At 37.6% G+C, this 16,966-nt stretch overlaps 1 protein-coding gene across 1 annotated transcript in view; it reads left to right on the forward strand.

Moving 5' to 3' along the window:
- Nucleotides 1-14,635, forward strand: part of SNX6 (sorting nexin 6) — a 19,943-nt gene extending 5,308 nt beyond the window's left edge. The window contains exons 3-14 of the mRNA XM_072427828.1: nucleotides 3,071-3,175; nucleotides 6,947-7,057; nucleotides 8,610-8,731; nucleotides 8,916-9,039; nucleotides 9,691-9,786; nucleotides 10,004-10,109; nucleotides 10,665-10,740; nucleotides 11,659-11,698; nucleotides 12,487-12,573; nucleotides 12,665-12,824; nucleotides 13,384-13,469; nucleotides 13,975-14,635. Of these exons, the coding sequence (XP_072283929.1) occupies nucleotides 3,071-3,175; nucleotides 6,947-7,057; nucleotides 8,610-8,731; nucleotides 8,916-9,039; nucleotides 9,691-9,786; nucleotides 10,004-10,109; nucleotides 10,665-10,740; nucleotides 11,659-11,698; nucleotides 12,487-12,573; nucleotides 12,665-12,824; nucleotides 13,384-13,469; nucleotides 13,975-14,028 (1,167 nt within the window). The 3' untranslated portion in view covers nucleotides 14,029-14,635. The remainder of the gene's footprint in view (nucleotides 1-3,070; nucleotides 3,176-6,946; nucleotides 7,058-8,609; nucleotides 8,732-8,915; nucleotides 9,040-9,690; nucleotides 9,787-10,003; nucleotides 10,110-10,664; nucleotides 10,741-11,658; nucleotides 11,699-12,486; nucleotides 12,574-12,664; nucleotides 12,825-13,383; nucleotides 13,470-13,974) is intronic.
- Nucleotides 14,636-16,966: the final 2,331 nt, after the last annotated feature.

The following is a 16,966-nucleotide window of genomic DNA, read 5'->3' on the forward strand; positions in this document are numbered from 1 at the left end:
TCTTCCGTGGACGTCCAGGTCTTTTGGCGTTGCTGAGTTCACCAGTGCTTTGTTTCTTTCTCATGATGTACCAAACTGTAGATTTTGCCACTTTTTGCAGCTTAAGGATGTATTGATCCTGTTCACAGCAAAATCTTCCACATACAAGCGCGCCCCCCCCTCAAATCAACTTCTGGTCTTTTATCTGCTAAATTGATAATAACATAATAAGTTTATTGCCCACACCAGCCCATGAAATAGTCCTTGAGTCATATGTCCTATTACGTTTGAACCCCTGAAATGAAGTGATTGTGTAAAAAAAAGCTTTTGTTCCTCACATTTTTAAGCAATCCTGTTGTTCAACCCACTAAATTAAAGCTGATAGTCTGCAGTTCAACTGCATCTGAGTTGTTTAATTTAAAATTAATTGTGGTAATGTACAGAACCAAAATTAGAAAAAAGTTGTCTCTGACAACTTTTATGGACCTAACTGTGTGTGTGTGTGTCTGTCTATATATATATATATATATATATATATATATATCTTCAAATGTGATGGCAAGGATACTTATAGGAGGAGTGATGGCATTGGGTCTTCTGCTGCTCTTTCACTGTCGAGTCTGGGGGTGGAGAGGATACCATTTTCCTTCTATTCGATCTGTATCCTATACCTATAACAGAGAAAATGGTGTCATTTGTACAACTTTATAATGGAGCTGTGGAGAAATACAAATTCTTTGGCAGGTACCTCTCCCTTGTATGTATTTCATTTGTATATTTCGCTGTTTGCATGGTGTTCAGGATAGAGTTTCATTTAAACTATGACCATCAGGCAGAGGTTTTTAATTGATGATGAGTAATATAAAGTCTACCCGTTCCTTCAATATTTAATGCTATGTTCTCTACAAATATGGACAATAATAGAAAAATGCAGCAAGCAACCAATCGGAACCCTGTGAAAGTCGATGGGTTATTATGATCAGCTGCTGCATTATTGTTATAATCTCCCCTTGCCCCCGGATTACTCAGGTGTTGGATTCCTTGGCCTGCAGAATTTTCCTAGCTCTAAAAATGCTTGGAATGCTCTCAGTAGGCAGATTTCCTACTGTTCTGTTAATTGGTGAACCTTTCAGAATATGTTAAGATCTGTAGTCTGGGTGGAAACATTAAAAAAAGATGCAAATTGTTTTTTCACTTTTTTTTTGCTGGCTGCTGTAAACCCCTGACATATTTAATTCATACTGGGTTATATTTACTGCATGGTTTTGTTTGAAACAAACGGGTCACTAAATTAAATACCCATTGGTGCATATTCACCTGCTGCCTAAACACCCTTTATGAGATTGCTATTTACCCCTCTGTGTCTGCCCCAGAAAGGTTACCAAAAATCACCAGCAACTTCAGTACTTCTGCAGTGTTTTGTCAGGACTACAGCACAGTTGGGGGGCGTTAGGTGCATATATATATATATAATATATACATATAGTCCCTGGGTTACGTATGAGATAGGTGGTTTGTAGGTTTGTTCTTAAGTTGAATTTGTATGTAAGTAGGAACAGGTACATTATTTTATTAAATGCTATTAGGACAGATGTTTGTCTCAACATATTATTAGGCGGCGTGGGGTCAGTTACTGTATTAAAATCTTCACTGTAAGTTAATCACAAACAAAGCAAAAAAAAAAATCACTTCATGGAGGCTAGACGTTCATTAACTTCTGGAGCAAGCTGTGCTTTGATATGCAAAAAGAAACAACTGCAGAGTTTGTCTTGGTTATTAAAGAGTTACAAGAGGCTGCAGAAAGTGCGCATCCCCCCTAAGATCACCCAAAACCTCCACTGTGTTTAGCAAAACATTTCTTCTGCAAATCATGCAAACCGCCCCTGCCCCCTTCAAGCCTCCGTTCTGCACATGAGCGAGCAGGGAAGCGTTCATATCTAGGAGGCGTCCATATGTCGGATGTCCTTAACCCGGGGACTACCTGTACTGTAGGTATTGTGGTGTGTATGGAAGGAAGGGGGGTATTAGGACAACTGAATACATATTGTTTAAAGTTTAGGAGGGTATACTTAGCAGCTGTGGTGGGGAAAGGGTGTTAGGACACCTATCTATAAATATATATATATATATATATATATATATATATATATATAGCAGCTGTAGCTGGGAAAGGAGTGATAGACATCGGTATATATGGCAGCCGAGATGAGGAAAGGGGTGGTAGGACACCGGTATATATTGCAGCTGTGGAGGGGAAAGGGGTGGAGGAAGTGTATACATGCCTGAATTAGGGGTGAATTATATATATAATATTAGTTTTATGCATATTGCACACATGGCTACTAGCAGAGAGGTAGAAATTGAAGACAAAGATACATATAGTATCTGCAGGGAGGTTATTGAGGTCGCTTGGAGTTGTATTGTTCCTGGCTCATAACATTTTTAAAGCTGGCACTTGATTTTGGAAACATCTGTCAAAGCTTGCAGTATACAGTTTGCTCGTAATGCAGAAAGCAGAATTGATCACGTAAGGAGCAGAGTTGTGTATCTGTACCAGCTGTTGAACATACATTCCATTATCCTGGAAATGGTTTTAATTATGCAATCTTGCAGTTTTGTTCTGAATAACTGTGGATTAGAAAAATGTGTGTCTAATGGAATAGAAGGTTTTTCATGTTTCTCTTGCACTTGAAGCTGGTAAAATAATGACAATCCAGGCCCTAAAACCCTGCATTCTCCTCCAGCAACCAATCAAAATACAATTTGCTGTTGCTAGTAAAATGTCATAGAGACACTTATTGTGTGCTAGAAGGTAAATAATTGTTTCTAACATCTAACAACACATCCAGACTTAGTATGACACAAACTGGTGGTGGGGATGGGGGTCACATAGCATTTTTATCATCCAAAAATAATGTACAGGGCTGGTTGCTGATTGGTTGGTTCAGCAGGCAATGCACTTTTTTAGTGGGAGCTTAGCTCAATTTCTACCAGATCTTTCTTATAGATTTGCCTGATAAGCTATGTCGTAAAATTGACCCCATGCAATTTTAATAAATGTTTTCTGATTTTATTTTTCTGTTTTTTTTAGCCTCGAGCAATCAGTGTGGATCTGCAGCCCGATGCAACTCTGCAGGTTGATATATCGGATGCCCTGAGCGAGCGGGACAAAGTGAAATTCACTGTGCATACAAAGGTAAGTTGTCTTCCCACCCAGTCAGAAACTTACTTTGCGGCAACCCATACACATCCAGATACATGCATGTGATAAGTCTGGTGAAGCATCAATTGGCTTGTGTGTGAATGAACTCCTTAAAAAAAATTACCAGAAATGCATGTTATTTCAATATTAAAGTTTTGTTGTTGTTAGATGACTGGAATATTTTGGCTGCCTTCAGGCCTCTGAGGAGTTGCAATTTCCAGCATACTTTGGTAATGTTGGCCTAAATGCTATACTTGCCCATGTAGGTCCTATAAAACCAGAAGTACTGCAGGTTTTGCTGCTCCGATTTATGCTGAACAGATTTGTTTTTAAGTAGCCATGTGCACATAAATCTTTCCTGATCCTGTCTGCTTTGACAAGTTGTGATATAAATGTATCTACAGACCACGGCATCCACCCAATATAGAAAGTCTATACTATTTATTATTATTGCTATTATTATTATTATTAATAAGAGTGCTGGTATTTTCTGACCAATAGAAGCCTTGTGTAGCAAGTGATTTCATGTCTACTAATCTGTATTAATCAGGGAATGTGTGAAAGGCTGCATAGATCCTGTGCTCACCAGTGAGTATATTGCAGCGTTTTTCCTGCTTCTGAGGAATCTGTTATATCCGCTGGTTGAGGTCCTTGAAAGGAACGTCAGAAATTTAAGTCTTAGCCAGATGTGCAAAGCACAAACCATTTTATTGTGAAGGCTTTTAGTATGAGCAGTTAACTAATGAAAAGCTGAAACATTTTATTTTGTTAAAGCCCAACCCCACCCACATCTATTTATTCTGCGTGTGTTTTTTACTTATAATGAGAAGTAAAGTAAACTTCCCTAAAACCAGCATTCAGGTTGCTTTACTGTCTTTTTTTACCCTGTTTAGTTCCATATAATTCAGCTGTTCTGGGGCCACTCATGCAGTCCCCTTTTCTGGATCCCAGGAGCACCTTGCTGCTGGACAGTCAGTAAGAAGTGTCCACATCATGTAGGCAGGAGGACCCCTTCTTCTGTAACAAAACAACAGAGAAGCTTTACTTGACCATGGCATAAATGAGCAAAAAGCACATACTATAGTGATTACAGTGTTCTCCCCTTTTAGCTGGGTGCACCACCCGGCACTTCTCAGTAGGCACCCGGATGTTTTTGAGTGATTACTGAAGAGTTGGGTTACAATACAGGGGCTGCCACCCACCTACAATTTCTACACCCAGCTTAAGAAAAAACTGGGTTGAACACTGGATTAGTTAGAGGGGAGTCCTGTAGATTAGTTTTAATGTAATGTTATTGGCTAGGAGGATCCTTAGCAGTACTCTGGATGAGAGGAAATGGCTGGAAGTGGAATTTGGTTCTGATCCCTACAATAGAAGCACTACTATGAAGCTGTAGTATATATAGTGTTTGGGTCATACTCGGACTGCACACATAACTTCATTAAACTGCTCACTTAGTGGATTTTCCCTCTGCAGTAAGAATAGATAGATTTGCTCAGGTGCTATCCTAACTTCATAGGCTCTCATCACTCTTCTGCATCCTGTGTCCTTTTGAATCTGGCGTTATTAAAAGGTGTACTGTTTGCTCTCCTATTCTATTTTTTTCCAAACTATGCAATCCATCTTTCTTTATCCAGGTAACTTGCTACCTTATGAAAACTTTTTGGTTCAAATAAAAACTAGCAAAAAGGGGAAGGTGCACTTAGAGCAGTGTACAGAGCAATACTAAAATTATCTAGCAATAGTCAGAAAAAATACAATTGTTTTAACCTATTGGATTAAAATTAAGGTTTTTGTTGCCTATAATTGTAAGTACCTGTTAGGATCCCTTACTTAAAAATGAGTTCCCATCTGTGTGACATGTATACCAGTGCTCAGTTTGAGAGCAGGGGGTACTTCCTTTCATCTTTACAGGTGAAATAAAACCGTAGAAGCCCAACATTACTCAAGGAAGCTAAAGAATTAAAGTATGTTTCTGAAACAAGCAATTTTAGTATCCTTCCAGTTTAATTTACTACCAGCATACAGGAGAAAAGTGCTCATAAGCGAGCTATGCAAATAATTTTTTATTCTGTCTCTACCTGCACATGCTGCCAAGTTTCCTTTACATTTTATTTGTTTACTTCTATTAATCATGCCTGTCTGCCTTCCCTTCATTCTGCCTTTTGTAGTTTTCCTTAAATAACACACTGTGCATTAGATGTTTACTATTAGTCTAGATATTTTAACATGATAAAAAAGTAAATTTTACACCACTGTGCCCCAAAATGGTCAGAATTAACTCCAAGGTTCAGTGGTGCTATATAAAGGATTAATTACTGCGGGTGAAAAGCAGGTCAGATTTTGGGATAAATGATAAAAGAATGATTGGGGGAAAATAGTATAGTGCACCATTTAGCAAAAAAACACTTCCTCACTCATTATATACATTACACATTCACATAAATTGCTTGTGAACACCTTCATTGCTATTATTTATCATGTGACTGCCAGTCCCCACAAGCTCTGCTTCATGTTCCTGCAGTAGTTGGGCTTCAGATAATCTTCACCTTTCTAGACTGGGTCTAAAGTCACCTTTCTAGACTGGGAGGGGTACAGGAACAGTATGGACAACGCTAACACAGAAATAAATGTGGTGATGTCAGTACCTCACCATTGAAATGATTAAAAAGTCACAGTTCTGATGCTGCCAACACTGCATATTGAAGATAAATGTGTACACCAACCTCAGACTCTGTTAGGAGTCAGTGAGTACCCCCTCAGTGGTAAGTGAGGGGCCTAAGAAATTACTGTTATGAATTTACTGAAAATGTAGCATTTCAAGAATCATAGTAGAAGCTGCTAATAACAAGTAAGGCTATGTACACAGGTCAGATGATTCTCGTCCGATTATCGCCTCAGGGCTGATATCGGACGAGAATCTGGCTTGTGTACAGTGCTCATCGTCCATCATTCCGTCGTCCTTCCTGGTGAATCCGTAGATGAGGAATGATTGTAATAAAAGTGAAGGGGAGAGAGTGCAGCAGGGTGCCGCTCCGTCGTTCTCCCCCTCTCCATAGAGCAGATTGGTGCTGTATGTACAACTCTCGTTCATGCATCGTGCAGTCTTTTGTTGCTGGAAAGGATAGTGAAAGATCCTTTCCAACGACAATTATAGCACATGTGTACCCAGCCTAAGGTTTAACAATTTTTTAAATATTATTATAAACATTCATGTTGCTATTATTTTAAATATTTATTAAAGTGTGTATGTATAGGCAAAATAGTTTTTCTCTAGCTCTGGTTAGAGCAGGGTAGAGTTTAGTCCGTGCCTAGGTATTTTTGGCTGTCAGTGTACCATTGGTGAAAAGGTCCAATACTTGACAACATGGCTTGCTCAGGGCCAAACACTAGTGTGCATCATAGTAGCTATACCTATGTTTCAGACTTCTCAGATAAGTGACCACACATTGGAACCAAGTGTCTCTACAGCAGTGTTTCGAAAACTGTGCGTTGGAACCTAAACCGGGTTGCTGATATGTTTGGAATAGGTCACCAAAAGACCCTGTGTCAAAGCAGTGGGTTTTATAAAAACAGTGTTTTGACTGTGGAAGGGTAAGTTGTTTGAATCAGGATATGCTGTAGGACAGTAGCTGAGGGTAGCTAGCATCATACCAGCAGTTTAGGCATTATTCTAGTTCTTATGTATAGTTCTTGGTGTAGCAGAAAACCTGAGATGTGCATTTTCTACCATGATCATTTTTTCTCTTTATTTTTTCTCCCCAGAGTTCACTTCCAAACTTCAAGCAGAACGAGTTCTCTGTGGTGAGACAACATGAAGAGTTCATATGGCTTCATGATTCGTTTGTGGAAAATGAGGAATATGCAGGATATATTGTAAGTGTGATAATGACACTGTCCTTATACGTCCCGACTATATTATACTGTGTGTTTAGTTTTGCCATAAATATTTTTATTTTTAAATACTTATCTACGGATTACATATTTCTAATTAATATAATTATATTTTTGGAGCTCCTATGAGCATTAAGTAAACTGCCAGGGCCATCTGTGCTGAAAAATGTAGCTAATAACACCCTGTGTAATTACTGTGGAGCAAGGCAAAAATAACCATTTAATTTGGAAAAGCAGATTGTATGCATTCATCAGCCAAGCAGAGAATGTGAGCAGCCTGGCAGACAGTGGAGGGGAAATAATGTAGAAATACAACGGCCTTGGCTGTATGTACTTAACAACAAATTGCATTTAAGGTGGAACCCCAGGTATTCTTTTGTTTAAAAAATGAAATTCTCCCTACCCTCTCTACATTCCAACACTGTTCCTGGTTTCCTCATCTCTTCAAAGCTGTCACCCTTTTGTGAGCAGAACACCATTATGTCATTCTGCACCTTTCCTATGAGTCCAATCTATTTACGATTTCCCCTGTGATGTGTGTCATCATGCAGAATGGGCTCTCACAGTACTCCAGGACTAAGTGGTACTCACATGTCATTACATTGAGTCCTGGAGGAATACCCCCCGGTGGAGGAATATATATATATATATATATATATATATATATATATATATATTTTCCAAGCAGAAAAGGGGATTGTCTTTACAATAGAGACACAGAGTCTTTTCAGGGAGGTTATCAACTGCAATAAGCAGCTATTCTAATATATTGGATAGTATATAGATTGGAAAGAAAATTCCTTTACATTTGTGTTTGGTGGGAACTCTTTTTACTATATTATTTATAGTACTTTGGTCCCCAATACATAGCATCATTTATGAGACTTGGCTACAAATAGGAATATATTGGGTCTAGAATACTCTGTGCCATAGTCACATTGTCATTCTGCTCATGAGAATGGTGTTTTACAAACTGTTGCAATATACAGTTGTAGATAACTTCAGAGTGTGCCAATTTAACTCACTTTGAATTTTGTGCCTTTCCTGGAAGCAGTATGGAGCCCGTTCTTGCTAAAGCTTGGAACAGTTTTAATTTATATTCAAAGGTTGGTAAAATTATCATTATAGCTAGAAAGTGAAAACCTTTTCTTTTCTTTAAACAAGAATTGTGCATGTGGAGACACCGCTTTGCCACATTAATAACCCTCTGTGCACTGTGGTTATTCTTTACAAGACCACAAACATCAAAACCTGTATTACAATAAATCAGGTGATTGGAGATGGTAGACAATGTCATTGTTTCTTTTTACAGTTTAGGATATTTTGGATAGACTAAGTTAATCCTTAGACTTGCCAAATAGTAATAATCGTGAAAGAGTTTTGTATATGCTGTATTGAATTTCTAATATTCTACATGACTGGTGAACTTATCATATAAAAGTTTTTATATATTATTGTTGGCATACCATTATCACAGAAAAACAAATGCAAATAAATGCACTTTAAAAACTACATTTCTTACTAAAAAATGCAGATTCCTCCCGCACCACCCAGACCAGATTTTGATGCTTCCAGAGAGAAACTGCAAAAACTTGGAGAAGGGGAAGGTTCAATGACAAAGGAAGAGTTCACCAAAATGAAACAGGAACTGGAAGCGTAAGTTGACTTCTTTTTTTAGATAAACTGCCTAACCGTGTCATGAGAGATAAGTTGTATCATCCGTATCTGTATAGATTGCAGGTAAAGCACACATTTAAAATGATTATCTTTTATGTCAATAATTTAATTTCTGTGCAGTAGTTCCCTTTACTTTCTAATAATATTTTCCTAATACTTTCAGAGAGTACCTGGCTATTTTCAAGAAAACGGTAGCAATGCACGAAGTCTTCCTCTGTCGTGTGGCAGCTCATCCCATTCTTAGAAAAGATTTAAATTTCCATGTTTTTCTTGAGTACAATCAAGATGTAAGTAGACTTTATTGTATTTCCATTTAAATGTACTATCATATGCTTACCATAAAAAAAAAAAATCTCACTAAAGGAGAAACAAACTGCAATCAAACATGTCAACAGGTCTAATGTTTCCCCGCTCCTTCCAAAAATAGGAAAGTTTTGCTTTTTTTTGCTTTAATATAAAATAGTTCCATGCTGTTTTCTGATGAGAAGCTGCAAGGATCTGCATGTAAATAAAATGAGCCCCCCAAGAAGGAGAAACAAGGGAGGCTTAGTCGAGAAACTATGCAAATAAGTCTAAATACAGTACATGATATGATCAATCTGAAATGGATTGCAGGGACGTTTTATATCATTTGAATGTTTGCATAAACGTGTACAAGCACTTTGTGTAAAGCTTGCCCATGATATGATAAAACATAAGCTTTAAGAAAGAGCTTGTTTGCTAGTGTCAGCCTAGATAGTTACTGTTTATCACTGAGTATAGTGCCCCACATCCGGGGTCTGGGATCGCACAATGAATAGCTGCTTTGTATGAATGTTTCCTTGCATGACTACAGTGCCTGAGCTAATGGAATCTTTCATTACAGTGATCCAAATTGTGGAATTACTATTCCTGTGTTATTCGTAGAAAAGCATTTTTATACGGTCTTTTTTTTCTAGTTAAGTGTTAGAGGCAAAAACAAGAAAGAAAAATTAGAAGATTTCTTCAAAAGTGTGGTAAAGACAGCCGATGGTGTAATTGTTTCCAGCACAAAGGTAAGGAGGAATATGTATAAAATATGGGCGTGTGTGTATATATAATATTTTCAGGAGATCATTACATGATATGCTGGAGGTTTTAAGTAAGCTGGGATTTACATTTAATTTTCTAATGCTGTAATTTTTATTAAACATTTTGTTATGACTATTTTTTTTAGATATATTACTTTCCTGTATGTTTTCTGGATTCTATTTACCTTTTTTGTTTTTCCAGGATGTGGATGATTTCTTTGACCATGAAAGGACATTTCTAGTGGAATATCACAACCGAGTGAAGGATGCAAGTGCCAAGTCTGACAAAATGACAAGATCCCATAAATGTAAGTCTTCATCTTGCGACCAAAGATTCTCATATCGGTCATGTCAGGTGTTTGCATTGTATTGCCCTTTTACTCCTTTTTTGTGGATAACAAATTTTACCTGAATGAGTATCCAATATGTTTACAGATTAGTATCAGACAACCATACCTTTCAAACTATGATAACCCCTAATTGCTATAACGGTACCATTGTGTTGAGTGGCCTGAGTACATTGTTGCCAGTGCTGCTGACCCAGTTATAGTGGTGGGATTTAAAGCTGAAAAAGAAGATCACTTCATAGAAAATTTTGGCCACTTTGAGACAAACCCTCTCCAGTTTTCTTTTGCTGGATGTCACAGTCTTATACTTTTAAAGAATGTAAACAAGCCATATCTTTCATACCAAGTACAAATAAATCCCAAACACTGCACTAACAAACTTTACTTTTCCAAAGCCTTTTAATTTTTCAGTCCATTAGAGGTAGTTAAGCTACAAAGCATGAGAAGATTAGCTTTGAGGGTTGGCTACTGCATGATACATCTCTGATGCTTTTATATCTCCTTTTTTTATTGTAGGTGTTGCAGATGACTACAACAGGATAGGATCTTCTATGTACCAATTGGGAACACAGGACAATACTGACATATGCAAGTAAGAGATATGTTCACATTTGATTACACCTTACACCATTACACCAAACTAGACAACAACTAAATAGAACTACAAGAAACAATCTGTGGCCTATGCAGGCAACTCTTTAATCTTTGAAACAACATTCCACTTTGTACTTATTAGCACACATAGAAACATATATAAGTGGTCCATCAAATTTATACCACTTTGTTGGCAATCTAAATATTTTTGCACAGTGTTTTGAGTTTTAACAAAAACATGAAAATGCTGTATCACTTGCTCCACGACTAATCAACTTTTTACTTTTAAAGGTCCTTTTAAAGGCCCTTGAGTCATAGCTACTGAATGACTTTAGTATATGAGTTATGGCTCCAGAATCCCATTGATATTAGTGTGGATGTCTGGAAAAATGAAATTTTGTGTCTGCCCAAAGTTTTTTGTTTTGTACAAAAGGTGCATTTCCTTTTCTTTTAGGAAGTACAAGTATTGGGACCCCCTGAAGAAATAGGAGCCACCCTAATTCCACTCTCTTCACTCTTTTAAATAAAAGTATATTAACTTCTATAAAACTGAATCCTCCTCTTCTGTGTAGCCACCCACTGTTACTGATGTCTGTTTTGCTGCTTAGGCATATTTCATGTGACTTCACACAACACACCTCAGAAGCAGAACGGGAGTGAGTGGATGCATTTAAGACGAAGACCTGATGCTGGAGAATGTGACATACTTTAAATTTACCATTGAGTAATTGCATAAATTTACAATTTACTGCATAGGGAGAGGGCCAGAAAAGCAACAGTTACCTAGGGGGTGCATCTGATGGTGGTTGCTGCTGTCTTTCTTTAGTTTTCAATTGTGTAATATTGATATTGACTTTAGAAAAACATTAGCTGTTTATGCACTGTTAAGTATTTTTTTTCTTTCTTTTTCATACAGGTTTTTCCTAAGAGTGTCTGAATTATTTGACAAAACTCGTGTAAGTATTCTTTTTATTATCTCTGTGTAGTTTGCACAACAGTAGCTGATTTCATTTGTACATAGATACATCAAAATGGGATATGTCCCCGACCTGCCTGTAGTATATTATTGTATATAATAAGTAATACAACAGGGGGTGCGTAAACATGTGCAAGTGGATGGCAACACCCAGAGCTTCTAGGTAAACTAGTCAAGGAGGGCTGTGGGTTGGTGAGACCCCTATCCTACATGTGGCTTTCCAGAGTCTAAGCATATGTTTGTACCATCAGATACATTGATGAGCCATGCACCACTTGGAGAGTGGCAACACCAGACAGGAACTGTGGTCCTAACTAATTTACTTGAAAAGCACTTCTTCCTATCTCTGAATGATTTATGTTATTTTTAGTATTTTTTATGCTCTGTGTTCTACCTTATTTATTTTTTAAGTTCTTTTTTTTAAGTTTTTTTTAAGTTCTATAGGTTATTTGTGCCTAATAATTAGCATAGGTATGCACATATTACTTTCCTATAGTGATTACAGATCTACTCCCTAGAGAAGGCCACTCCAAGATTCATATCATGCAGATAGGCCTGCATCTATGCATACATTTTTAACACTTTGTAAACTTAGGTAAGTTAGTAAGAGTTTGACCTGCAGATCTTTAGATTCAGCACATCTGATTTATAAGAGATAATGCTGATAGTGCTGTAAAGTTGTAATGAGCAGTAATGGGTCTGTTAGTCAGGTCTGGAAGTGTTTTCCACCATTGACCTTGTAAACTAAATATTTCTTGTATTCTATAGAAAATTGAAGCCCGGGTATCAGCTGATGAAGACCTGAAGCTTTCAGACCTCCTTAAATATTATTTAAGAGAATCACAAGCTGCTAAGGTAACTGCATGGAGACTCTGGAGATGTCCATTGTGACTAGCATCACATTTATTGATTGGTTTTGTTCTAAGGCTGAACTTCCTGTTTACAGGATCTCCTCTACAGAAGATCTCGCTCTTTGGTAGATTATGAAAATGCCAATAAAGCACTAGATAAAGCCAGAGCTAAAAACAAGGACGTGTTATCAGCAGAGACAACTCAGCAGCTTTGCTGTCAGAAGTTTGAGAAAATATCTGAATCTGCAAAACAAGGTATAAGTTACACTGATTTAATACATAATAATTTGAATAGAATGCTAAGATTTTCTATTTTATAGTTAATGTAATGGTAGAAGGGATAGAGAAAGTTAGTCTGTATCATTGGTTCTTCGTAACAGTGGATTTTTTGTATTGATGTAGTTATTTTTAAAGTGTGAAATTTGGGAACCAGCCCCGTGATGAACCGGGCTAGTATATTTGTTTCAGTAAAATTCTTTTCATTTAGGTTTTATATTCTGTTCATTTTGGCAACCCCTCGGCTTCTTGCACCCTCAGTGCTGGTTCCTAAAGAACCAGCGTCTGCATATTTGCTACAGTGGAAAGCAGTTAGCGGTACTGAGCTGCTCAGTGCCCTCCTCCCAATTCATTCTCTATTGGGATGCTGCAGGTAGAGGCTGCATGTAGTGTCTCCCCTAAAGGCAGCAAATCAATGGCATGAGATAGCAGTAGTCACACCACAACCTCACTTCCAGTCTGAACATAGGCAATATTTGTCAGGTTTTATATATTCTTATTTACAAACTCAATATTCTTCTCTTTTTGCTTACTTTAGAACTGATGGATTTCAAAACCCGAAGAGTGGCTGCTTTCCGTAAAAATCTAGTAGAGCTGGCTGAACTGGAACTAAAGCATGCCAAGGTAGAGTAGAACCTGTGAATACCAAAAAAGAGCTGTTGTGATAACAATCCAGATATCCAATCAACTACGATGTAATGCAGAATTACAAAGGTGTCATTACTTATTCATTAATATGTATGTGTGTGTATCAGAGGTTAGCACTTTTGCTTTTGCGGTGCTAGGTCCCAGGTTTGAATCTCGGCAAGAACACTATTTGCAAGGGATTTGTATGTTCTCCCCATGTTTGCATAGGTTTTAGCCACACACTTCAGTTTCCTTTCATATCTCAAAAACATGCAGTTAGATTGATTGGCTTCCTCATAAATTGTCCTTAGTCTGTGTTAATGACAAATGCCTATGACAATAAATTGTGAGTCCACAATGAGTGGGACAGTTAGTTAGACTATGGGCTTTGTAAAGCTTTGTGTAATATGCCGGCTCTATAATAATAAAAGTTACACAGTAAACATTTCCTTTTCATAAATATGGAGATCACTGACAGTTTGATTTTTCTTCTATCCCACAGGGTAATTTGCAACTACTGCAAAGTTGCTTGGCAGTGTTAAACGGAAAGCCATAAAACATACTCCGTCCAGAAGTTTGAAGTAAGCAGACCCTCCTGTGAACTCTGAGAGCTGTCATTTTTCCATGGACAGCTCCATTGGGCATATCTAGCTTGGCAAGGACAAACCCATACAGAAAAGTTGGGCTGCTTCCACCTTAGTAACGGCACTGTGCTGTGGAGCCCACACCCACATGTACCTTTATTTAGTCATTGTACACTTTCTAGTACATCACAAAAATCCCCCAGTTTTGTTTCTTTTTAAAAGCATTAAAATGCTGTACTTGTTACGAACTGTAATACATAACAATGCCAATCTTATTTACCAATGTATGTTAATCTTCGATGATGTTCGACATTCATGGATCGAATGGATTTAACATTGCCATTAGCTGTCACATCGTATACCATGTCCAGGTTCAATGTAATGATTTTTTTTAAAGTCTTTTTTTTTCTTGATTTACCGAACTCTATTTTTTTTATTAAACATTTTCTTAGATTTTTCAGAACTCTCCAATTATCTTTTTCAATTTTAAGTTCCTAATGCTAATGCATCAGTATGTTTGCCTTAACTTGTAGACTTCTCAAATATTGTAAAATAAACTGTGAATCCAATGATTTTTAATTGATCCTGTCCAAGTGTTCATACTTGACAAGAACATGGCATTATTTCAATGATACACATCAGCTGCAGTGATATGGTGGGCAGTCTGGTTCTTATAAGGTATGAAATAGAGAATCTTGCTGGACCTACTATGGCACACTGCTAAGGGTGGACATGAGAGGAAGTATGAGAGTCACCAGATTTAAATGTACTCTGCTTATGTAGTGTATAGATGACTGTTCTGAGGCTGTATTAAACCTGCTTGCATTCCAATTCTTCGAACAAATTCAGTTCTTTTGAGACCCATTCCTGTTCTGAGAATGTACAAATAAAACCTTTTTGTAAGTTGAATAATGATTTTGGAGAAATCTCATAATTACAGGGAACAGAAAAAAATAATTGTGATCAAATTTTATATATCCGCTATAACTGCTTGTCTACATTAAAGAAACAAACGGTTCACACAGCAAAGAAGACATCAAAATACCGGTATCTGCTTCATGGTGTTCAGTGAGCCTAAACAGGAGAATGAGCTTTGTATACACAGCACCATTTTGTTTGATGGAGAGGAGGATGAGTGTGTGTGACACTCCCCTGTGCACATCTATGGAGGAGAGTACAGCGGGGTTCCTGATTGGTCGTTCATCAATCTGCTCCCGTGCATCAGTTCTGCTACTTTTTTTTTTTGTGGAAAACTAAAACTAATGTGCTACTGCCCAATGATAAAAATAACAGTGACTGTTGATCCAGGAAACATCTGATTGCCGCATGGAATCAAGGATTTTTTTTCGTCCGTTGGAGAAAATTGTGCCAGGGTTTTTTTGCCTTCCTCGGGACCAACTATGTCCATAGTGTTTTATATTTGGGATATGTTTATTTTTCTAGTGGTTGAACTTGATGGGCTTATGTCTTTTTTCAATCTGACCTACTATGTAATGACCAGCACAAGTCTCTGTTTTATATGGCCTATGGTATATTGCATAGGCCACCAAACAAGAAAATGAGGGAAGGAGAAAGACGCTTGAATGTGTTTGAATCCTCTTAGGGCTAATAAAAAATAAGCAAAGGCAGTAATTAATCAGTATTAAGGCCCAAAACACAGGGCACACATGTACAATATTCTGTTTAAGTATGTGCTGTAAGTGTTGTAATGTCTCTTTGTGTTCATATTGCAAACAGGGACAAAGCCAGCTTTTAAAAGGAGCTCAATATCTCTACTTTACTTCTGGTGAATGTGAATATTATCAATGGTTCTAGTCTACATATGGAAGATTGTTATGTACAGGTCATTTTTCTGCTTGAGACAACCATCGCCATTCATCTCCGGCACAAAGCACCTGATGAGTGTACAGAAGCCTAAAGTATACCTAAACTCAGAAATTTCACTTTACATAAAAGGGTAGACAATCCTTTTATGTAAAGTAAAAATTCATTTTTTTTTTGTTTTTTTTTAAGTGCAACACCCTTTAAAAAAAAAAAAAAAAAAAGTACCGCAGCCGCCCCCTAAAACGACCACCTAGGTGATCGAGAATGAATGGGAGTGCAAAGCCTCCCCAAATACCTACGTTGGGCATCCCAGGGGGCTCTTGGGTGCTCCTTCTGTGCATGCCCAAACATCTCAAGCATGCACAGAAGGAGCCTTTTTGCGCAAACAGAAAAATTTGACTATCTCATGCATGCGCAGTGAGAGCGGAAATTTTTTTTCCATCCTACGTCACCCGATCTCACGCCTGGGTCAGGTGACTTAGGATGAGGAACCAGGAAGAAGAGGAAAGGATGGTGGCCCCCGGAGCACCGGTTTCGGGACGGGTGTCAGAACGATTTGGGACCTGATGCAGGATACCCCCGGATGAATCAGACTGCCCTGCTAGATCGAAAGTAAGTATTTTTTTTTTTTTTTTGCAAATTTTCAGTTTAGTTCCTCTTTAAGTCCATAGAATGTTACCAGCATGTCAATATAGGTTCATTGTAACCATAGCCTCATCAGAAGGTAATATCTTGTTTACCATCACGATTAACGCATTAGAAAATTCTGTTGGGACTTTGATTGGTAAACAGTAGGTGACATTTTTTTCCCACTCATAGTAATGAGTCTAGCACATTCTTAGTTATAATATAGGGTCACTTTTTAAGCGCTGTTGTTGCATATGATGGCCAGTCTGGTTCCATCTTTTTATCCTGAATGACTCTTGGCCCCACCAACCTTGGTTTGCAAGCAAACAATGGTCAAGCTTCCTTGACTTGTATGCCTATAGTATAAGTGAATACAGTTAGGTCCATAAATATTTGGACAGAGACAACTTTTTTCTAATTTTGGTTCTGTACATTACCACAATTAATTTTAAATTAAAC

Source organism: Pyxicephalus adspersus, chromosome 12, assembly GCF_032062135.1.
Source record: "Pyxicephalus adspersus chromosome 12, UCB_Pads_2.0, whole genome shotgun sequence".
In the NCBI taxonomy this organism is placed as follows: Eukaryota; Metazoa; Chordata; class Amphibia; order Anura; family Pyxicephalidae; genus Pyxicephalus; species Pyxicephalus adspersus.